Source organism: Numenius arquata, chromosome 21, assembly GCF_964106895.1.
Source record: "Numenius arquata chromosome 21, bNumArq3.hap1.1, whole genome shotgun sequence".
NCBI classification, from domain to species: domain Eukaryota; kingdom Metazoa; phylum Chordata; class Aves; order Charadriiformes; family Scolopacidae; genus Numenius; species Numenius arquata.
The window spans coordinates 2,511,908-2,535,347 of record NC_133596.1 but is presented as its reverse complement, the minus strand read 5'-3'; the positions used below and the strand labels follow the sequence as shown (position 1 = coordinate 2,535,347).

The 23,440-nt window shown below is 45.0% G+C and overlaps 1 protein-coding gene across 1 annotated transcript; it reads right to left on the bottom strand.

Annotated features, from left to right (window-relative positions):
* Window positions 1–430: 430 nt before the first annotated feature.
* Window positions 431–22,449, bottom strand: MATN1 (matrilin 1). The gene is made up of 8 exons (XM_074162075.1): window positions 22,362–22,449; window positions 18,846–19,192; window positions 10,843–11,065; window positions 7,450–7,575; window positions 6,756–7,169; window positions 4,688–4,840; window positions 2,070–2,150; window positions 431–480 (listed from the first exon to the last, which is right to left on the bottom strand). The coding sequence occupies exons 1-8, from the start codon at window positions 22,447–22,449 to the stop codon at window positions 431–433; spliced, it is 1,482 nt and encodes a 493-aa protein (XP_074018176.1).
* Between the last annotated feature and the right edge of the window lie 991 nt (window positions 22,450–23,440).

Genomic DNA, 23,440 nt, shown 5'->3' with positions numbered 1-23,440 from the left:
TCAGCATCTGAGTTGATTTTAAGTCACTTTGACTTTTAAATTAAATTATCTCATGCATAGAAACAAAAGATGCAGAAGAACACAGCAAGGATTCACAGAACTCGTAATCAAGTACTTATTAACACATATATATATATATTAAGCTTTAAATCAAAAACAACTCTTTCCAGTTTTTTAATATATGCACTCTATACGATGCAACAAACATTAGCACGGTCTAGCTCTCAGTCACACACAGTGCTCTGCCCGTTATACAATGTCTGCTCTACTGTTATACTTCTTCCCTTTTAAACAAATGCAGGTAGACTAGACTCTTTATAAAAATACAAGCTGGCCATAGTACTGTGGCTGAGCTGCCCTCCGCTACAAGTGAAGGAGGTTCTAGTTTTGTTACCTTAGGAAGGAGGGAAATAATACTGGTTTTGGGGATTTAGATGATCTTGTTCTCCAGAGCTTCGATCCTCTTTGCCACAGCTTCCAGTGAGCAGGAGTTAAGGGGAAAAAAATGACAGTGCACGTTAGTGATTCATTGCTCGAGTCCTTGTGGAGCAGATAACGAGGGGAGCTACCTCGCTGGGAGCAGGCAGCAGAGGAATCCCGTCCTCATCTGCTCCGGTATTTCCACAGTTGTTCAGGTTGATGAACTTTTATTGAAAGTAGAAAATATTCATGCGTGCACCCATACTCACATGCACCTATAAAGTTACTATGAAAAGAAGAGTTAAAAATGTGAGAACGATTGGAGTGTGTTTCGAGTGGTTGACAGAGAATCCCTGACCTTGAGCCGTATGGGTTGCGTGAGGAGTGGAGCAGAGTGTTTTTCTTAGAGTTATATAGTGTGTCGCAATTTTCTGCTCTTTTCACTAATTGCTTTTCATGATGTGCCTGGGAGCAGCAACCCACTGGGTGAGAACTACTGATTTACTCTGACCTTTTGCATAACGTAAGTCATGGATTTCACTCAATTTGAGTTAAAGAGTAGAAAATATACTGTGCAACTGACATAGAACAGCACAGAAATATGTGAATAAATTGCTTTTAAAATTATATTCTCTCCTTACTCTCAGTAATGAAAAATCTCCCCAGCCCTGTGTGAACCACCCCAAGGTTTCACTAATTTCTCTCCCCTGTGAAGTCTGAATGTTATTCACAGATATTTTTTTGTTCTTGTTCCTCTTTCAACAACTTATTTATGGTCTTTGTGCAACATGACAGGACCCAGCATGGCACAACGTGACCCCACAAACTCAGTTCAGGTGAGATCCAACTCACCTCGCTGGAGATATTTGCAGTGAGCAGTTACATGAAAGTTAGACTCTTACAACTGGGGTTTAGACAGCTGGTGGGAATTGGACCCGTCCCTCTGACTGTTTGACCTGTCCCTCTGACTACTGGACTTGTCCCTCTGATGATTGGACCCATCCATCTGACTTTATCCATGCCACCGACTATACGGTCAGAGATGGCTTGCTGTAGAAGACCTTCTTTCCCTCCAGTGCTATGGATGAATTTAGGTAGCCAACTTGGATGTTTGCATTGTAGACATCTACTGTCAGATAAAAAGAATCCCGTCCGTGGAGATTTAATGACCGAGTGAGTCAGTTGCATGTGTGCACCAGTGGTTTCTACTGCTCACAGTCCAGTGTTGGCCACTTCTGCTCTCAGCCCTCACATTCTAGCTTGCTTCACAGCACCCACAGCCTGCAGAGGGAGTAGCATCATCCCGTGCATGGGCCAGACTTCCATGTTTGTCACATTGGCTCATTTAAGGTTCTTTCTAAAAACTGACCTAGGTCTTGATGCCCACAGCTCATTGCTGCGTTGCAATGGATAGACATATTCTACTTTGGGTCTGTTTTTGATCTACTGATTCTGTGTCAGAGCAGTAGATATGCACCCTGGTGTGTAACTTTTTGTTGCACACATTCATAACCCAAGTGTCTTGTTTCCCACTTCCCTGAACGCCCACCCAACCTCCTCCCCCCACAAATAGACTTTCCCCACTGACCCCTCCAGAAGCCACAACTCAACCCACTGAGTTCTGAACACAGACAGCTGCTGAAGGATATATTTCCGCTGCAATGAACTTATGAGGTCTTCTACTTTTGTCTGGAACTTCACAATAGATTTACATTCACATGGGTCTTCCTCTGTGGATCAGAATATCAAGAAAATGAGTTAAGTGGCACAAAAATAAGGAATAAATCAGAATCACTGAGACCAGTGAAGCAAAGCAATTCTTATTTTCTTCATCACAAATATGAAGGAAATTAAAATATCATTCCTCCTAATTACCTGAGTGATCACTTCTGGCTTTAACCTCAGATGACTAGAGAATCTCACATTGTCTTGTTTTATAGACCAGGCTCTGTGCAAAAAAAAGTCTTTCCTGCATTTGCAAGTTTCCTGAAAACCCACTGAGTTTTACTAGTGATGCTTTGGAATCTGACCAAATACACTGTCCAAAACAATCGCTCTTTGCCAGTTTTCTCTCCAATAACACCACCATGGTGGGCTGTACTCATTTTGTAAAATAAAAGTTGGAGATGATGTTTGCCATCTGAGAATCAAGACTTGTTTGAGTTTTGCTTCAGCAATCCATTTCTTGAGCAGGCAGAGCAATGTGCATTAATCAGTTTGCTAATCTATGTCAATAATTTACATATGTTCCTCAAGAAAAATTAACTTAAACTGGAATAGGAGCAAAAAAATGTTGACTGGGAAAAGGAAGGAGATGTTTACAAGACCACAATGAGTCAGCCCAACTGCTTAGCAAATGGAAGGAGTAAATAGGAGAAGGACTTTTTAAGGGAAAAGATATGACTTGCACAAAACCACAACAGGATTAAACTGGTCATGAGTAAACTAAAGCTGGATATTAAGAGATTTCCAGCCATCTGTTGATAAATACAAGCTGGCACTGGAAATCAAACAAATACAAATATTCCTTTCCTCCTTTTTTTTTTTTTCAAAGCTAAAATGTTAAGATATGTACCAAAATTGATTTTTTTTTGCAAACAAGTACTTTTTTTGAAATTTATTTTTACTTTTTTTGAATGCTGAATTTTAAATGGATTTGCTTTCTTGAAAGATATTTAAATACAATATATTGGGGGTTTTCATATAGATCCCATCATCTTGCTCTTGGATCGACTCCTACTTTTTAAAGTAGCCATGGCAAAGGGAGTATCTTGCAGGCCTGGTTACCAGGCTCTGCAGACATAGGACCCTGGAGGGTATTGTCACTCTCAGCCTTCCCCAGGAGGAAAGGAAGGTCCCATCTTCAGGAATCTGGAGAACAGGGCACTTGTCCAGCATGACCCAGGACATCTGTAAGTGTGCAAGGAACCAAATCTGATTTTCCTGAGGCAAGGCCTCTAACTTACTGAGTACTTTGTCTCTCTGATATACAATCTGGGGGAATCACCTGTAGGAGTCACCTACTACTAACCCAGTAATATTTACATGGGGATGTCTCTTGGTTTTGGCACAGATAACAGAGATAGAAATAGCAAAGAAAGAGAAAAAGGAGATTATCATTTGGCAGCGTGATTCATTCAGTTGATGTTATATGTCCTCCTGCCATGACAGCAGTGGAGGTCTCTGCATTGCGTGGGGCTATGGGGCACTCAAGAACAGGTCTCCACACTCATGATAAGTAGAGCTGAGCTTGGCAGAGCTCTCTTGGAAACTAAATGAGCCCCATCAGAGCCGTGTGCAATGAATCTTGCTGGAAACTGGAAGAAAACATTTGCCTGGCAGGATAAAGGAGCCTGAACACCTGGACTTGATGAGAGAGTGCCAGATTCCTGATGAGCCTGGCGGAGTAGTGCTCAGAAGAGCTGCAAGGTATTCAGTGTCTTAAATGAAGCCTGAGTGTTTGGGATTCACTATGATCTGCCTGATGAAGCACATGCATTGCAAAAGGCCAATATTTCGTAGGAGGCATGTGATTCTTTAAAACAAAAATCTAAACTAACTGTGGTAGTTCTTTTAAAATCATTTTTAGACTCATCTTATGTACAAGTCAACATTCTTTAAATTTTTTATTATTCTTTACCTTGTCTTGTCATGCCTGTATCCAATTCAGTCCTCGCTCAGCCTTTGCTTCACTGAGCTATCCAAACGTAAGCAACTTAGCATTCAGGTTGCCCAAATTTAGACACCTACGAGTCATGTGGAAGATACTAGATGCTTATTTTAATGTGAAATATGTCACCCCTGTGGTGCCTGTTTGACTGTAGAAGCACCAGTGGTTAGTGAGCTTCAACTCAGATACCCAATTTTGTGATGATCTTCAAATTAAGCCAAATAAATCAACCCTAAGCTTCTCTTTTAAGAGCAACTCTTCTTTCCTTGTGTCACTTTTGGCTATTCCCAGGACCTGGTACAGCCATGAGTTCATCGTTACTGAAAAGAAAGGTAGAGAAGGGGAGAAGAGTGGAGGAAAAGGGAAGAAGAAAGCAGTTTGTGAGACGGGGAGATGGCTGAGGTGTAGGGGTAGCTGTGGTTCAGGTGACACCCAAAATGTTGATGTCTCATCATCCTTCCAAGCACTTTGCAAACCCAACACACTGAGAACAGAGAGTTCTTTGTAACATCCATCTGAAGGAGTATTTTTTTCTTTCTGCTTCCAGCCTTCAAATTCTGTGACTAAATCCCCCCTCTCCCCAGTTCCCCCTCTTACCAATGCAGATTTTCATTTGCAGCTTCTTCCCGATCTTGCTGATGGTTCTGAAGTCAGCTGTGTAGAAGTAGTGCTCAGCTACTGGTTCTGAAGCAATTTCCCTCAGCTCATCCTCAACCGCGTTGCCGACTCCCACAGCAAACATCCTAAAACCTACAAGCAAGGGGAGCCTGTCACTTGGACAGCCACGGAGCATCTCGCTGCTCTGGTACCCACCCCCCGTTGGTTTGTACATCCTTGCTGACCTTCTGGAGCCCCAGCCTCTACACAGCTCTGCAGATGTTAATAGGGAAATTAACCCCCTTACCCTCTGCTATCATAGATTTATGTCAATAAGGTCAACCAAGTTATAAAACATTTTTGCAGGCAAAGTCGTACTAGAATTATCCAGACAATGACCACTATCTCCACAAGGACAGTGTTTGGGAGATACAAGAAAGGACAGGTAATCATAACACCTCGACATGCATCCAGCTAATAGAGAAGTGATAATATGGTAAAAGGAAACAGTGGAAGTTTCCAAAATAGCCTGCATTAGTCAGCCCGTGCTGTGGCAAAGCCCCCTGTGCGATGGAGACCTGTGGTTCGTGGTTCAGCAAAACTGTAGCTGAATCTCTTTCTAAAATTGCAACTCTCATAGTCTGTCAAGAGCAACCCATACGGTGAGTTAAGAACATGCCCAGATACTTCACTGCCAAGAGATTGATTGGCCGCCTCTGGCTTAAACCTGTTTCTATTGAACTGAACTGCAGTTTCCCATTGACTGGAGCAGTGATACCAGTTAACCCCTCTCTGGAAATATTTGTCTCTGCTTGTCCATGTCTAGACACTGGTAATGTGCTCCCCTCCTCCCCTTTTTGCCTTGTCTTTCTACCTCTGGCTGTGTCCAATATTTGTTTTTTATTAATGTTCAACTCAAGGAACAAGTTTGGAGTCTAGTTATAAGCATCTTGTTATTTATCCCACTGAAATCACTTATGAGCAGATGTTGGAGATTTCTGTATAAGAACAAGAGAGGAGGAGGAAACAAGGTCTAAAGCTTTATCATCACAGAAAAATAAATTCTATAGATACAGTTTATAAGGACTTTTTGTTTTCTAAGAGCTGAACATCTGCCTAACATATCAACTTGCTTTGTACACATCAGCTTTTCATGAGCTCGTACCTGACCTTTATTATTATGTGCTAGCCCTTAGTCCCATCTAGTGGTCGAGAAGGAAGTTAAAAAGAAGTAAATAATTTAGCAATTCATGAGCGAATTCACTTGGGCTGCATCCACTTAACATAGACATGTCAGGAGACTGGGAACTTGTTCAGCAGGACAGCAAAGGGGCAGATCTCAAGGTATTTATACTTCATGATGTTTAGACATATAAATATATCAATATGCAGCCACTGTGTGCTTTTAATATTCCAGTAGAAGCTGAAAAAAGTTTCTCATTAGTGTGTGTGGGTGTGTCTGGGATTTGGACAGGAAGTCCACAGTAACTCCCTTAATCTCTGTTTCTGCTTTGTTTATTGCTTTATTTCTTCTTTCTCTTTCCCAGGCCTTAGGGCTGACACAGCCAAGCCACACTTGGCCCTACAACTCCTGCTATTCTCCAAGGGGCTCTCTGGTGGTCGTCTTTGCCTCACCATTGAGTGTCACCGATGTCGACCTGACTTCCATTACCAACATCAGACACATCCCCAGCTCCTCCCTGCGGTTTCCTTCACATTTGTGTGAAGCATGTTAGATCAGTGTGCATCCCATAGCAAATGTGTGAAACTCCATCCCACCCAGCAGAGAGACCTCCAGCAGACTTAGATCAAAGACATGGAGGGGCTGTAGGAGCTAAAGCCAGCTGCTGGAAATCCAAGATTCCTCTGAACCCCAGCCAGAGTTGATCCAAGTTCTTTATGAGCGTGCAGGGATACTCAGGCAACATCTCGACAAAGTCACTCTGTAGTAACCTGTTTCTGTCCTAGGTAAGAGACATCTCCAGGAAAAGAGTTGTACCTAGGCTGGTACTAGATGCAGGACCTGGCCCAAGGGAGAAACAAGCCACTGAGAATTCAGGAGACCTACCCAAGTCTTTGGCTTTCTTAGCAGCATCAGTGATGTAATCTTGTGACCGTCCATCAGTGAAGACTATGCCCACCTTGGGGACACCAGGCCTTGCTCCATTGATGATGGAAAAGGAACTGTCAATGAGGTACTTCAGAGCCTGGCCCGTCATTGTTCCTTTCTCCATGTAGGCCATTTTCTTGACTGCTGCTTTGATGTCCTTCTTGTTCTTGAACTGCCCCAGTGGAAACTCCTGTCTGACAGAACTGGAGTACTGAACCAGGCCAACCTGGGCCTGTTTTTCTGACACCTCCAGCGAGTCCACAATTTGGTTAATGAATTTCTTCACCAACTCGAAGTTCTCAGGCCGCACACTCTTGGAACCATCAATCAAGAAAACAAGATCCAGGGCAGATCCTGACCCACCACTGCAAGCTGAAGCAAAATATCAGAAGAAGGTAAAAGAAGACAGCAACTAAGACCCCAATTAATTATGTAGGAAAATATAGACCTAGTTTCATTTTATCACTAATGAAAGGGGATTAATCAATCTATATTCAACAACTCTTCACATTGATGTTTTCAAAGTAGTTCCTGGTTATAAATGCATGGTTTCCTTTTCTGTTCTTTCTGAACAGAACAAGTCTCAATCCTATCCCCACCAAACCACTGTGGATCACAGCTTGGCTCAGCGCAAATGGAAATCATTACATACCGCTGCAGGTCTTCCCATCGTTGTTCAGCGTGAAACCCTCTTTACAAGCACACTTGTACGCTCCTGGGATGCTGATACAGATCTGCTCACAGTCGTGGTCTCCGGTGGCACACAGGTCTGACACCACTGTGAGCAAAAGTGCAGAATAAAATCAGAGACCATGCCAGGGCTTCTCAACCCAGAGCCTGCTTGGACCATCCACAAAGCATGATATTTGTCCCATACACTCAGAGATAACTACACCCACTCTGCAGCAAGACAAAACAGCAGAGGTCATTGCTCTTGGATGGTGACTGCGATAGATTCACAGAATCATAAAATCATTGAATCACAGAATGGTTTGGGTTGGAAGGGACCTTAAAGACCATCCAGTCCTACCCCCTGCCCTGGGCAGGCACACCTCCCACCACAACAGGCTGCTCCAAGCCCCATCCAACCTGGCCTTGAACCCCCCCAGGGATGGGGCAGCCACAGCTTCTCTGGGCAACCTGGGCCAGGCTCTCACCACCCTCACAGCAAAGAAGTTCTTCCCCACATCTCATCTCCATCTCCCCTCTTTCAGTGTCAAACCCTTCCCCCTCCTCCTATGGCTCCCCTCCCTTGATCAAGAGTCCCTCCCCAGCTTTCCTGGAGCCCCTTTAGGGACTGGAAGGGGCTCTAAGGTCTCCCCGGAGCCTTCTCTTCTCCAGACTGAACCCCCCCAACTCTCTCAGCCTGTCCTCACAGCAAGGGGCTCCAGCCCTTGGAGCATCTTCATGGCCATCCACTGGACTTATTCCAACAGGTCCATGTCCTTCCTATGCTGAGGACTCCAGAGCTGGACACACTGCTCCAGGTGGGGTCTCCCCACAGCAGAGCAGAAGGACAGAATCACCTCCTTTGCCCTGCTGGTCACGTTGCTTTTGAAGCAGCCCAGGATACGGGTGGTTTCTGGGCTGCCAGTGCACATTGCTGACTCATGTTGAGCTTCTCATCCACTAACACCGCCAAGTCCTTCTCCTCAGGGCTGCTCTTAAAAGAAGAGGCAAGGAGAAATTTTCACAAGTCTCCTGACTCCAGGGCACAGCCAGGACTAGAAATAGTCTCCATACTGAGGGCCAGAAATCATCTGTTGGTTGAGCAGATCACAATATACTTCACTCTCCAAAGCTACTGGATGAAATTTGGTTTCCAGCCTACCATCTGGGCTGGCCAATACCCATTTTTTCCAGCTATGTAGTACAATTATGATTAGTGAGTTCAGCCCCATGTACAGTTGTCTTTTCTGGATGGGATTCCTGTGCAAACGTCCTTGGAATTCACTTCAGAGCTACCCTCGCACGTGCAGCTTTCAGATTCTCTCTCTGCAAACATTTCTGCCTGCTGATCTTAACCTGGATCTGACTCCTGAGATGCTGAGCAAACAGAAGCTGTATTTCAGCAGTCGGAGCCAGCAGCGCTCAGTGACTGACAGCACTGTCACAGCTATGGCAACGACGATGGAAAACAAACTCAAAAGTAAACAGATCTGGTTGAAGCAATTCCTTCACAAATACCAGAGAAATCTGTGCAGAAAACTGAGCATTATTCGTTCTATCATAATGATGGGAAGTGGCACAAAGTCTTTTAAATTTAAAGGGCTTCTATTCATTATTTCAAGTTATTTGTGTTCTTCTCTGCATGTATTTTGTTCTTCTGGCCTTTCCCATTCACATGTAGGCATGTTGTGCCAGCACTGGTAGATCTTTCCAGCAGATATGTAGCTCCTATAATTAGGAATATTGCTAACCATGCAGATGGCTGTAACACCGGGCTCTCAGGCTGAGTTCTCTGAAGCCTACAGAGATGTTATTAGTCTAACCAGTGGCTGGATTGCCAAGGGGCTGCCTTTTTCCCATGTGTTTGTTGACCGTTGTGGGAAACAGCTTGAACAGTGCTGCACAGCTCATCCTGCTGTCAGCACCCACAAACCGTGCTCCGCAATAGCAGGTGGTGGTTGGGTACATCTCCAAGGACTGTTTTGTGCAGCTGCTTGCATGGCACGATAACAGCCCACTTGGTAGTTAGGACGGTGCTATTCTCTGTTAGCTATAATAATCCTTAGTACAGCGCTTCCCTTGGATGCATCTCTGAGGGTTTTTACCACTGGGAGAACTTTGCCATCTGCATGTTATGAATTTGAAAAGCAAAGCACAGAAAGGATGTTTTTTTTTTCCTCTTTTTCTTGTTGAATGACACCAATGCCAGAACTTCAAAGCACATTGTCAGGCCTCTCCGCCTCTGGCTGACTCCTGACTCCAGGGCAGCCAACACAAACTCCCACAAATATTCACGGCCTGGTTTCCACCTTCTCAAATCTTGTCTCTATCCCCATTCAGTATGAAGTATTTGTTCCGCTCTTTCATGTGCTTCTGGAGCAGTGACACCTGATTATAATACATGACTTGCTTTATATTCAAAATTTTCCTCTTTCCTACAGAGGAGGAAATTTTCCTTGACAACAAGCTGCTCACCCCCATCGCTTTCAGCCTGAAAGCTGAATCATGAAATTTTACACCTCTTGAAGAAATTGGTCTCGGAGAGTTTTACAGGTCTACCTGCGTGTATGTGTTTGCAGTGCCTTGCCACAGGCACCGCGGTGTGTCACACCTTTTAAAAAGTGTGGCCACACGTCTGTGCTTCGACGGGACGGGCGTGCGAACCCCCTCCTGCCGCTCCTGTTGACACATCAAATGGGAACTTACAGACCACCTCCTACAGTCTTGTGGGTACGTTTGAAAGTAATGAAGCTTTCTCACTCCAGTCACCACTTGGTGTAGGAGTGAATATGTGTTTGTAGGAGAGTCAGGCTCATTTTGTACACTGTGCAGAAAGGCATTACATACTGCACCAGCCAGGAGAGTCTCCTGCCTCACAAGGCTTGCAAAAACAACAGCATAGTCAGGAAAAGGTTCAGCCTCCAGCAGGGAAGTGAAACCATCCCTTGCTTAACTGGGAATTCGGAAGACAATACTGGTGGGGAAAGTTACAAACCAGGTTCTCAGAACTGCCCAGATAGGCTTAAACATACAGACATCGATTTTATCTATATTAAAGATTATGTTTCCCAGGTTCTTTTTCAGTGCCTCAAGGAGTACATGGGCCATGTTTACAAACTCTTCTGTGTCAATGAAGTCTGGAGATTTCTTTAACTACAACCTGGAATTCCCTAAACAAAACCTGAAGTTCTTGAAAGGCAACTTCAAAGCGCATCTGTCTTGCATACTGCTTCGTGTTCCTGCAGACCCAAGTCCTTGGAACAAGGAAGCAGATGGATGAACGATGATCACACGCATACAACTTCCATGTGAAAATCTTGCTGGCAGCCACTTGCAGCTCTTGGCTAGGGACCCAGGGGTTGTGGCAAGGACTTACCACAGAAAGCTTCTTGGAACTTGTGGGTCAGCTTCTCTATAACACTGTAGCTCTCCACATAGTCCACATGGTCATCCAGGGGCTGGCTAGCAATCTGCCGCAGCGTGTGCATGTCCACCCGGCCAACCCCGATGGCAAAGATCTCGATGCCAGCAGCTCTGGCCCTTGCTGACACGTCCTGCACTCCATCCTGGGGACGGCCATCGGTCACAACGATCGCCACCTATGCAGAGGAGGGCAGAGACCAGGTGTGTGCTTGAATATATTGCTTGTGGAGCAGCCTGGGTTAGTAAAAATTTCATATTTTCTAAAACTAAAGAAAAAGGAAATTCCACCCCTTCTCCCTCCTCTTCCTGTTCTTCCTGAGATCACATGAGACATTCTTTTATGTGGGGTTTGTTTCCTTATGAGCTGGAAAAGTTAAACTGCCAGGGGCCTGACCGATCTAATTAAGGGACAACTGCTGCATCTCACCCCTGAGGAAACCAAAGTAAAGGTTGTGTTCTTCATTTGCAAACTGATGCTCAAACCAAACTCTAACTGTCTTCATGAACCCCCAGCTGACGTGAAGGAAAATTCTGACTCAGTCTGGGACTTTAAAGAATCTCAGGAAATGTCATGGAAACATCATGAGATGAAGACTTTTCCCCATTCTATAAATGGAGAAGCTGAAGCAGAGCGAGGGGAAGAGATCTGCCTCAGGTCACAGTGTGTGTCAGTGCCTGCCATGATTTCTGATTCCCTGTTCTACAATAAATAACAGAGGTGAAATCCTACCCCCACCAACACCAGCACTAGAATGACAGCTGGTTTAAGTGGGAACTGGATTTCACCCTGGATTAAATGGAGCCCTGAACCAGTGGAAAGCCTCCAAGAGCCCTGCTCCTGTTTCTGGATGGTCCGTTTTCCTCTCTATTTTTCTTCTGATAAGTGACATTGTCACAAAATGCTCATTTTTGTTCTTTGCCAATTCATCTGCTCCTGCCACTTTTCCTTACAACTGTTTTATTGTGAAACCACTGTCAAGTCCTAAGCAACTGATTGGGATGTAATGAAGTATGGAGAAATATAATCAACAGGAGCAGGTGATCTGTTAAGGAGAAATAAAACACATGACAGGCAAATACCCTCAGTAACATAGAAAGTAAAGAAACAACAAATGAAAAAGGCAGAAAAAAATCTATCTGGCAGCAACAGTGAGTCTGAATGAGCTATCATCTGGCCATTAAGGCAGTATTCGCCATGTTCCTCTGTGCCATGTATGCTCTCCATCTTCTGAAGATAAAATCAGACTCACCAGCTGCTCAGTTAGGACAGCATGATGGCTGGTTTACATCCTCGGGTGGAAAAAAATCATCTTGGGTAAGATCAGGAGTGGGTTTTCTTGCCCCGTGTGCCCAAGGGGCCCTGGCCATACAATGAAGTGTCTCCTTCTCTCTCTCTGCCCACCCTTCAGCTGATGGATGGCCAAATGCTGCAGTTGTCCCCCAGAGTAATTCTACAATACTGAACTGATCTGCTGCCCCTTTCAGAGCTTTTCTCCTGTACAAAAGCTGGGTGAACCTGGAAAAATACAGAGCTTTTCAACCTGGGGAAGGCCTGTAAGTTTATCTACACTTCCTAAGGGCTACAAAATGAAAAAAATCCTGGTGACATCAGAGTTCTGTAACTGGCTGCTTCCAAGGGGAAAAAAAATAATAAATGCAAGTATTTGTCTTCAGCTCATGGCCAGAATAAGGAAAAGTGTCACCTGTGGCAGACGTCAGTGTGTGTTGTAAAGGAGAATGAACACGAAAAGCAAAGACTGACCAAAAGGAGCCCTCGGGTTGTTTCTGGACCAACAGCCAAGCCAAGGACAGAGCCAGCCATGCAATGGTGCTTTCTGCCAGGAGAGAGAGCCCTCGCCTCAGCCGCTCGGCAGCTCTGCTTTCTGCACACATACAGCAGCTCCGAGGTGGGGGCTGCCAATTAGAGCTTATCAAAAGCCAACCTGTCAGGAAACAAGATGTATTATCAAGTAGGTTCTGTGAGCAACACCACCCCATGAACAGGTTTCTGTCAGTAGCTGCATATCTTTCTCTAGGTGTTTGTCACAAGACGGAGGTGTTGCATGTCGTCCTGGCATTTCTCTGTCGAAATAAAGTGATTCTCCAAGTTTAATCAGTCTCTTTGCCTCTTCATATCAAGGTGGCATCTTCACATAGGCCTGAGCCCCAGATACAACCCAGGAGGTGTCTGGTAGCAGCATCCACATCTGGATCTGATGGGAAAGGTCTTCATTGTCATGGATCTGTATGAAAATCTACTATAGAGCACTCAAAATTCATGCTACTTTCTGATCTCCTGTCGGAGAAAAAAAATCTTCTGGGTACAAAGACTCTGGACTAGGGGAATTAATCAGTGAACCCATGGCTAAAATAAATGTAAGAGTGCATCAGAGCACTCCTGTCTGTGACCACAGCCAGGACCAGATGCTTACAGAAAGAGTGTAAGAAGCAGAACAAGTATAAAGTGATCTTGGTATCACATGTAGTTATCTTGATAATCAGGAAATCCTCATTTTTCCTACTATTCCCCCCCGCCCCAGACATTTGCCCTCCCTGCCAGCCTAAGGCAGTGAGTTCTAGTGTGAAAAAACACCCATCCTTTTTTTTTTTTTTTTTTAAATCTAGCTCCAAATTATTTGCAGACACAGGATATCTGTAATTGTCTCTGTTATGACCTTGTCTCAATTAAAAAGCTGAGAGTCCTGGTATGTGCCTTGTTTGGTAAAGAGCAAGAGACAGGTTGGAGGAAAGGAGCAACCACCGCAGGCTGGAGAGGCTGAAGGGCTCGTGCTGGACTTAGCAGGTAGCTACGTGAGAAGAATTAAGAAGGGGTGAACACCAGCTCAAATAGCTGAGCAGGATCTCCAGTTTTGTCCTAAGGAAACTCAGAAACTTTTGCTTTTCAAGGTCAAAATTTTCACTCATTTTAACCACCACCTTTCATTTTCCAGCAAATTCCTCACTTTCTGCATCCTTCTTGTGTTACTTCTGTCATACAGAAATCCCCCATGTTCTCATGACACAATTTATTCTTGGTTAACTAAGGCACCAGAGTATTCACGGGCATCCCTAGGTATTTTTGTTTCAGGGTTGCCATGCATAGGCAATCCAGCAGCTAATGAGGTAGCTATGTCTCATTATGCAGTGTATAACATGAATTTTGTAACAGCACTGAAAGGGGAATTGGGCAGAAAGTTGAATAAGCCCTTGATTTTCCCAGCGATTTGACAATCTATTTGTTGTTTCTCCTGAAGAAAGATAAAAGTAATTGGGCACCCCTGGAGTTTTTGATAAAGGTATAAACAGTCTTTACTCTGAGCTCCTACAGAAACAAATAGTGCTTTTCTCTGTCCTGGGATGGCATTTGCTGCACAGAGCACAGCAAGACTGAGTGATCTTGTGAGGCTTTGACCAGTGTCCCACGTGGTTGACAATCCCAGCACAGATTTTCACAAGGTCTTGCTGGACTTCTGCTGTGTGAAGGAGCAAGGACCATGTCCAATGTTTCTGAAAGCTTCACTTCCCTAAATTACTGCATGACCTATTCGTCCTCTTGGGCAGATGATGGAGCCACATCAGGGCCACAGAAGGGAAAAGTTTGCTGGACTTCAAGGCATCATGGAAAAGGCAAAAAATAACCAGGGAACCAAGGAATGCAAATGGTTGTGGAGTCACCCGCCTTGGAGATATTCTAAAACCATCTGGACATGGTCCTGGGCAACCAGGTTTAGGTGGCCCTGCTTGAGAGAGGATGTTGGTCAATATGACTTCCAGAGGTTCCTTCCAATCTCAGCCTTTCTGTGATTCTGTCTCTTTGACCAGATCCACAGTGGAAGGAAAGAGGGAAAAGCCTGTAGTGATTTTCTTTCTTCTTTTGATGAATAAGATAAATCATTAGAAAGACCACTACTATTATTCTGCTTTTTCAGATGTCCAGGAAACAAGGTTTCAGGGAGACAAAGCAACTTTAGTGTTCTTTGTCCACAGAAACATGCTACTGCAGTAAGTCAGTAAATACATTTAATTTTCTTTTGAAGTGGTCAGATATTTAAACTACAGGCTTGTTTGGTGTATTAGCAGGGCACGGCAGCCCTTATGCCTATCAAGATGACAGGAAACCACAAGTGTTGCAAGAGTGTGTTGAGTGAGAGGTCTGGCAGCCCAGCTGCAGAGTAGACAAGAGCAGGAAAGTAGTGTACAAGGAAAGGGGTTACTGAAATGGTGTGGAAGAGATTACTTAGATAAAGATCCAGGCATTTTCATGGACAGCTCAGAGAAAATGTCTCTTCAATCTACAGTAATGGTCAATGCTGCGTGTAAGGTGTCAAGCTGCATTAAGGGAAAAAAAAGAGACTAATACTGAGAGTATTATAATAGCATTGTATAAATCAGGACTGTGTCCCAGTCCTGACCTAAGCATGGTCACCTTGCCTTATAATAGACGTTGGGGAATTAGGTAAAGACAGGAGAAGATATAGAAATATGGTGAGATTTCTGAGGGGCATGAATGGATTGCGTAGTGGTCCTGGAGGAGAGTGGATCTAAAAAGATCCCATTATTTGTTCCGTTTGAAAGGTTAACAATAAGAAAACCAGTGAAGTCCATGGGAGCTGCCTTCATGCAACCAGACTGGGTCAGAGCCCTCCTTTAGGATCCAGGTACCATTCTGGGTGCAATGACTGGCCATAGGTTTCCTGTTTCTTGATTTGCCCCATCTATTGGGGAGGAGTCTGCCCAGCTTAGAGATTTGAGGACTCTGGGGGTGTCGCTGGAGCTGTGTCAGGGTTGTGCTCAGTGTGGGATCACTGGTGCCATGGAGGGCACTGGGATTACTCTTCCAGCAATGAGCTCTTCATATGGAAGATGGCAGATACATGGACCAGTCTTAACTCCCTTTGCAGTTCCTCTGCCACCCTCCTTTGCTCGGAGGTCAAACGTTGAAAAGAGAACAGCTTCAGCCACCTTGGTGGCCCTGACTCTTTTCCTACAAGTAAATCTTCTGATTGGATGAGTGGAGAAGGGATGGAGCCTGTGGAAGAGCCACCTTGAGTTGTCAGGTCCCACTTGATGGCAAATGAGCAACTGCCTGAGATTTCTGCTAATGTGCAGCCGTGCAACAACCACCAGCTTTTGGAAAGAAAACTTTGTCCACTGACTACCACCCTTCATGTAGCCTTATTCATCTGTAAAGGTGCTCCACAGCTTTGAATGAAAGTCTGATGACCTGAGATATGGAAATTAATGCAATAATCATTCCCCTAGTGAGAGTGGACCATCTCCAAGGAAAGGAGCAGCCTCCACCCCCTTTCTTGATTGCTTCTAGACTTGCTGTTACACAGTGGGCAGCTTCTGCTGGCACCATAGGAGGCAGGACGAGTACATCTGAACCCGTCTCCTGCTTGGAGCTTCTGGCACTTCTGAACACTGGAACAACATTTAATGGAGTGAGATGAGAAATAAGCTTTTTTCAAGGGAACATTGGAAGTAGTTAGAAGTAAATGTCTCCAGCCTATCGATACTCAAGAGCTGAAATGTTCCTGTGGTCTGGCATTCAAACTGATGGAATTTTTTTGTGTTTTCTTTTTTATTAAACAATTTTTACACTTCAAGCAGAGTAAAAATTTCTGAAAAGCAGAAATAGATATTATCATCCAGATAATTTTTTCTTTCTGGTTTCAGTTCAGCTGCCTGGTTTTGTGCTAAACAATAGCCAACCAAAACAAACATTTCTCATTACTTTTTTTCTTCTGGATAGCAAGGCATGGTTTGTGCATGGTTGTGGATGAGCCCGCTTAGAGGAGACCTGCAGCTCCCACTCTGCTCTTGTTTTTCCACCATAGGGTGCTGTGGCCAGGCTGAGATGGCAGAAGAGCTCTGCTGGAGACCTGTCACCTTCCCACCAGCTCCCCTGGAGCAGTTTTGCTGGAGGAAACATTTCTTTCCCATCTGAAACAGCTCTTCAGTGAAGTCATCTATGGAGTAACTGGGCAGCCTTGAGCTCTCTGAAAAGAGAATCTTTTCCAAAGCCTTTTGAGAGTGGTTGGAGCAGGCAGTATGGACATGGACTGGTGCTGCTGCCTTCCTGCGACCCCTCACAGACACAGCTGCTGGGAAAGTGGGGAAAAGCAAAAGGCACCTCGGCAGCAATGGGCAGTTCCTTGAACCTCCAGAAAGTAGCTAAAGGTTGAATCCACACTAATTCTTTCTGAAGTAGTTCACTCAAATGATAACTATTACTCTTGCACCTAAAGGATTTTAAAGCTCTTTACTAAAAACAATTATAGTAACGACATAATATTAATAATGTCTTGCAATTTTGCAATGATTTCTTTCAGGGAACCTCAAAGAATTTGGCAAACAAAACCAATGTTACTTCTCTTGAATAAAAACCATTGCAATTGGAGTTCCCCTGCAAGAGCTGGGCCATTAGAATTTACACCAGGTGTAAATTACTCCAAAGCTTGGTGTGATCATGATGGCTCATGAGATGAGCTTCTCTTTCTGGACCTGATTGCCTGTGAAAGTTCCTTGGAGTGTAATTTTTCTCCTGTTATCACTCTTGGTTTTCTTCCTATTGTGTTAAACCAGATTTAGGCTAAGGATATGGAGAATTTTCCCTGCTGTGAATACCATGATAAAAGGCCATATGAGGATAAACTCATTCATATTTGCAAGGTGCTTATAATTCAACAAAGTGAGGGGGCACACAAAGTCAGCTTTAATTAATCATCCTTGTAGGTGACAGCCTCATTTTTAGGGCTTTCTTATGAATTCCAGATCAGCAGAGTATTCAGGTTGCTGATTTTTGGAGTTGGCAGATCTTTACCACTGCCTAATTTTCACTTTTCAGTAGCATTTTTGACTTGCCATCCCTGGGCATCTTTTCCATGTTCTGCTCTGCCTTCCCTAGAGCATTACTAGCAGTGAGAGAAATGGAAAATGACTGATGTTCCAAAAAAGTTGTAATTGGGAGAAAAATCCCAGGCTTCCTTGCTCCAACAGCTGGGCTTTGGTCCAGCTGGTGGAAGCTCTAGATGCTTGCTTATTTTTCTGGTCCAGTCTCATAGGACAGAGACAGTGGAGTTGGCACAGGACACGAGGGCCTAGGAAGTGTGTTCACGATGTTTAGCTAACGCACATATTGCCAAGAATATACATTCTCCACACGCTCAGAAGGTAGTTGTCCTGTTGGCGCTCACTGGGCTTGGGTTTGGTTTCATTCATGGTCAAATCCATGAATGAGGGAATAATTTTTTTAAGACTGAGCTTCCTGGACAGGAAATATGGGCCAGGAGAAGTGATGCCTGCTGCAACTACGTGTAGAATCAAGCTGACCTTTTACCACAGCCTTAAATGCTAAATGGTCTGTAAAGTCTGTGTACCTGAAGAGAATATCCAGAATGGAAATCAGCCATCAGCCAGCCTCTGAAAAATTGGAAGAGCAGTGGAGGACATTGAAACAGGACTTTGCTTTATATCTATGGATGAAAGGGGCCGTGTCAAAGGAAAGTTTCAGAAGATTGCCTCGCTTTTTACTATGGTGGATTCTGAAGCATCTTTATTACAATATTTTGGGGAAGATGAGCATTGCTACACCTCGTATGTTCATGCCTAGCAAACCTGGCTGAGATCTCACAGCAGGACGCTGTTGTGGGCAGGACTGGAAGCAGGAGCCATGTCCCAAAGGACACTCCAGGCAGAGCTAGAGAAGCTGGATTAAATTTACCTGGGAAACTTCTGGCCAGCTCTGCCCAAAAAGAAGTTGAGCTTTGCTTTCAAGAAGAGTTTGGAGGTTTTCACCTCCCAAGGGTGTGCCACCTTTGACAATTAACACCCACTTGTCCCCATGCACTCAGACTACAGAGGAAAATCACCTTTCTTTCTCTGATTTTTCCAACCACTCCATGATGAACCACATGAGAGAAGGAGCATCCAAGAAATGGATAATTTGCTTACCTTATTAAAATTAGGAGACCTCACCCTAGCCCCTTCTGAATCACTAAATGCCCGGCTAATGGCAAACTGGATAGCCAGACCAGTCATAGTCCCAGTGGAGAGCGGCTCTATCCTCCGGACAGCTTGCAGGAGCCCAGCTTTGGTTTGGTAGGCCTTGAGGGAGAACTCGTTCTTGACAGCACTGGCATAATTGATGACACCCACCCGGGTGGCGTTGGGGCCCACATCCAGCCCCTCGATCACCTGGGACATGAAGACCTTGATTTTCTCAAACTCATGTGGGCGCACGCTTCGAGAGCTGTCGATGATGAACACCAGGTCGGTGGGTTTGGTTCTGCACAGCGTGCCTGGAAAGGGTGAGGAGGGAGGAGAAGAATGAAAGAAGAAGGAGAGAAAAGTGTACTCAGAGGGAAAGGATGGTCTTCTTAGAGCAGCAGCTGAGGCTAGAGGACCTGCGAGCTGCAATCCTTTCTCTGCCTGCATCAGAGAGGCCCAGGGAGACCACTTTAACCCAATATTTCTAAATGTTCTTTTTCCTTTCGTAGGAAAGTGTCTGTAGAAAAGCACAGTTACCGGCTGACAACGTGTACTTCTGAAAGAGCAAGGTGACGAGAAACCAGCGTTGCACTTGTGGGAGCAGGTTACCCACTTGTCACCCCAGGCTACTGCTAATGTCTACACGAAACTTAATTCACGTATGGCAGCACGGGGAGGGAGAAGGAGTAAAGCTGTGAACTGAAGCCTCTGCCTGCACTTCTGCATCAAAAAAAGTCTCAAAACGAGTTACTGCTTTTCAGACAAGGGTAGGCAACCCGGATGGACATTAATTAATGAGATTGTGTATTCGTCATGCATGACCAGGAGCAGACATGCAACTCAGCAGTTCAGGTTCACTCGTGAATCGAGATACCCAGATTAACTAACCAACATAACATGAACCAGTCTCGTGTTTTTCAGCTAGAAGCACTAATAATGAAATACAGTAACACAGCAAAGACTGTTTTATTTCTGTGAGCTGGGGAGGGAGAGCACAACGGAGAAATGTAGAACCACATAATTGACAGTTAATCTCTACAACCCCATAGTAAGACATGAATATCCACAGTAAAAAGTAAATGGTATAAACAGGAAACATTAGCAATGCAAAGAGCTGAGTGATTTTTTAAAAAAATTCTCATTTTCATGCTGTTTTCCATCCTAATTTTCAACTGTGGCAAAACATTAAAAGAGCTGATATTTTTTATGATTTTCTAAATGAATTGTCCCATTTCTCCCACCAGATCTATAGCATTCTGTTCCTTTAATTTTTTTTCTATCACTTATCCTGTCTCTGTAGGGGTATCAAGTTCTCTGTTATTATTTGATTTCTGCAGAGAGGGACGATATAGGTTATATCATAAAGGAGATTTCTGCAGACAGATTTTTAAATGTGAGCTTTTGGGCCAACAAATCTGTTCCAAATTATGACATAAATATTATAGCTAGTCCTCAGTGTGAAATCTAATGGAGCTTTCAGTCTTTCAGACAGATGAAAATAAATACCCTGTGATATATCTATAAAGAATATAATCAGGTTAGTTTCCTGAGAGACATTAATGCAGAATCTGCTTCTGGCTCCCAGAAAGGTCTCTCTAAAAGATGCTCTGTGTGTAGAGGGAAGCAGGCAGTGGTTACTTTGTCAGATGCTCTGGTTTCCACTAAAATGCAATAATATAACCTTTTCCCACGTGGGTGACTTCTGCTTATTGCATAATTTATTGCAGAGGAAGGAAAAACTCAGTTGGCGGTCCGTCTATGGTATTGCAAATCCCTTTACCAGGGGTTGGTTATGCTCATTTTACAGGTGAGAAATGAAGGTATTGAGAAAGGTTCAAATTATTGCAATCAGTTCCTCCAGAAATAAAGTGCAGTTTCCCCTTTGCTGCTGTAGCTAATGAATCATGTCTGGCTTGAGTGACAAACCAAGGAAAAAAGTTATTTTTTTCCCCTAAGAACAGTTGGATCCAATAGAAGTTTTGAAGGTTTTTGTTCATTTGTTTGTTTTTGCTTTTTTTTTCATGAAAGCTCTGTGATTTTGCCCTAAATAACATTTTAAACCTCTTTTTATGAGAGTGAAGTGTATTTTAGGGAAATGAGGAGAAAATAAGAGATATCAGATGGGAGCTATGGGATTTCATCCTGTCAGGTCACAGCCTCTGTGCACACATCGGGGTCTGGAGGACAGGCCTTGGTTATCTCCAGGAGGTGACAGTCAGGGAGTCTTGCTCTGAGTGTCATCTTGACTCAGCATAGTTTATTTTAAAGTTGAATTAAACCAGAAATAAAATCCCCCTCTATTTTTAAAAGTGTCCACACTTGAAGTTATTCAGGAATAACTGAATTTCATGCACTGGTTTAGCAGAAAATATCTCTTTGGGCGTCTTTGCCATATTAATTTAAAGAACCGGAAACCTGCCTAGTAACTCAGAATTAAAAGGTGTTTATTTTAGAAATAGTGATTGCTCACGGTAGGGCTGAGTTGAATGACTGGTCTGTTTAGTTTCCTGACTTCGGTAGTGCTTAGTGGTTCTGCAGCAAAGATAACCCTCCCTTTCCAAATTGCTGAGGAGAAACCCGTCAGTATATCAGAAAACCCCCCTTCATGACCACCAGCCTACGCTGCAGTCACTGTCACACCTATTTTACAGCTGTCAGTCTGCCCAGGTATAAGCATTATGCATCATCATAAGATCATTCAAGCATTTTTAAAACCCAGCAGTAGTTTTTTGCCTTGGCCACCTCTCCTGCAATGAGTTCCCCAGCCTGGCTGGAGCCCCCGGCAGCATCCTGCCCCTGGCAGAGGAGAGATGTGTCCTCGCTACCAGACCCTCCAGCCCTTCCCTTTGTGTTCGCTACTCCCTGGCACTAATTGCAGACCAGGAGTTAGAGACCTTGCAACCTAAAGAGCAGGCGGCTCGTCTCCCATCTGGCTGCCCTACACCCCGCTTGGAAAGACAAACAGAGCAGGATTTTGCTGAAGAATGGATGAAGTAAAACTTGGGAAAGTCCCATCCTCAGCAACCTGACCCTGGGCCGGTTCCTTCCTGGTGAGGTTAGCCAGAGCCTGGGGTATCTGGCCAACTCCTCCTCGAGTTCTTGTCAAAACCGTCCCTCTGCAGAGCTGTGGGGAGGAGAAGCAGTTCTGGAAGGCAGAGGAGAGCCCTTCTCCTGCCTGGGCCTCCTCCAGCCAAAAGCAGTGAGCCCTGAGGCTGCTGCTGCTCTAGGAGCTGGGGCTGACCTGATGGCACCTTTGCTGTGCCTCTGTACAGACCTCTCACTATTTCTCTAAAGCAATGCAACAGGCAGAAGCAAACACATCACCAGGTTCTGCTGCCTTGGGAAAATATTTGAGAAAACTCTTTTGCTTCCCTGACCGATGTTGGGTATTTCTTTTTCCTTCATCTCCTTCCCAGTCCCGTGGCAAGGAGGTAGAGGACCGACACCATGCGTCCCACCACCGCTGAGCTCCCCACATACCTCTCGGCTGCGGAGGGGCCCCACAAACTCCATAGCTCTGGAGGAGAAGCAGCAAAGAGAGCAGCAATGCAGAGACAGTCCTGTCCATGGCTGCGGAGGAGCCGGAGGCTGGATGCGGAGTGGCGAGCAAGAGCCTTGGCCCAGAGGTATTAACCTGCCCTTCCTCGGGGAGGCACGGGGCCAGCCCCTGACACGTGTGAATGCTGGGGGGGGGGCGGGGTGGGGGCACGAAGGGGAGAGGGACAAGCAAGAAGGACTTAGGAGAAAATATTGCATGAAGGTTGGGAGGGGGAGGATGTCCAGCCCTGCCGGCCCCCAGCCCCTCCACAATGGCTTCATTGCTGGGCGAAGGGGATGGGAAGCCATAAAGAGACCCGCAACGGCGTGGTATGTGGGGAATCTGGGGCCGTAACAGTGGGACCAGTGAAACCAGCCCTGGGGAACTGGGGTTGGCCTGTCAATCACCAGCTCCCATCTGCAAACCCTGGGCTTTGCCACAGTAAGCAAACGGTCTGCGGTGTGTCAGGCTTGTGTCCTTCCTCTGGCAGAGCCCAGGGAGGGGGCGATGGTGGGAGGAGGGGGGGGGGACGGGAATAGGGTCACACAAATCATCCCTCAGTCCCTGCCTTTGCCAAGCGCCGAGCTGGAAACAAGCCTGTGGGATCGGAGGGCTTCGCTCCCTTGGCTTAATTTGCGGGAAAATGCTGGGTTGTAGGAGGAGGGGAGAGGAAGAGGAGAGCGAGGCTCAGGGAGGCAGGGGAGAAAGCCTGGGGTGCAGAACAAATTTCTTCCTGCGGGAAACAGTTACTTCTCTATGAGGCTGTGCCCCCCTGTGCAGGAGAGCAGGGAGGGGAAAGGAAGAACTCAGTAGCCTAAACTAGATAAATAGACAAGAAACTCAGAATAGACAGACAGATTAGAAGTTTGATTTATTTTTTACAGCGTAGCGTTCAGATCTGTGCACACGAGGGAGATACAGCTCCTGCCACTAAAAGCCAATAATCTAAATCAACAAATAAGACCAATGATGCTGCAAGTGAGCAGAAATCCAATGTTTTCTTTATGGAAGAGCAGCAGGG

Bases quoted from the DNA above. Each gene is read 5' to 3' on its own strand.
- MATN1 (XM_074162075.1), bottom strand. From the start codon at position 22,449: ATGGACAGGACTGTCTCTGCATTGCTGCTCTCTTTGCTGCTTCTCCTC. The intron at 2,151-4,687 runs GTAAGAGGGGGA...TCTGATCCACAG, and splicing joins GCAAATGAAAATCTGCATTG to AGGAAGACCCATGTGAATGT. The intron at 481-2,069 runs ATATCCTTCAGC...ACTCCTGCTCAC, and splicing joins AAGTTCATTGCAGCGGAAAT to TGGAAGCTGTGGCAAAGAGG.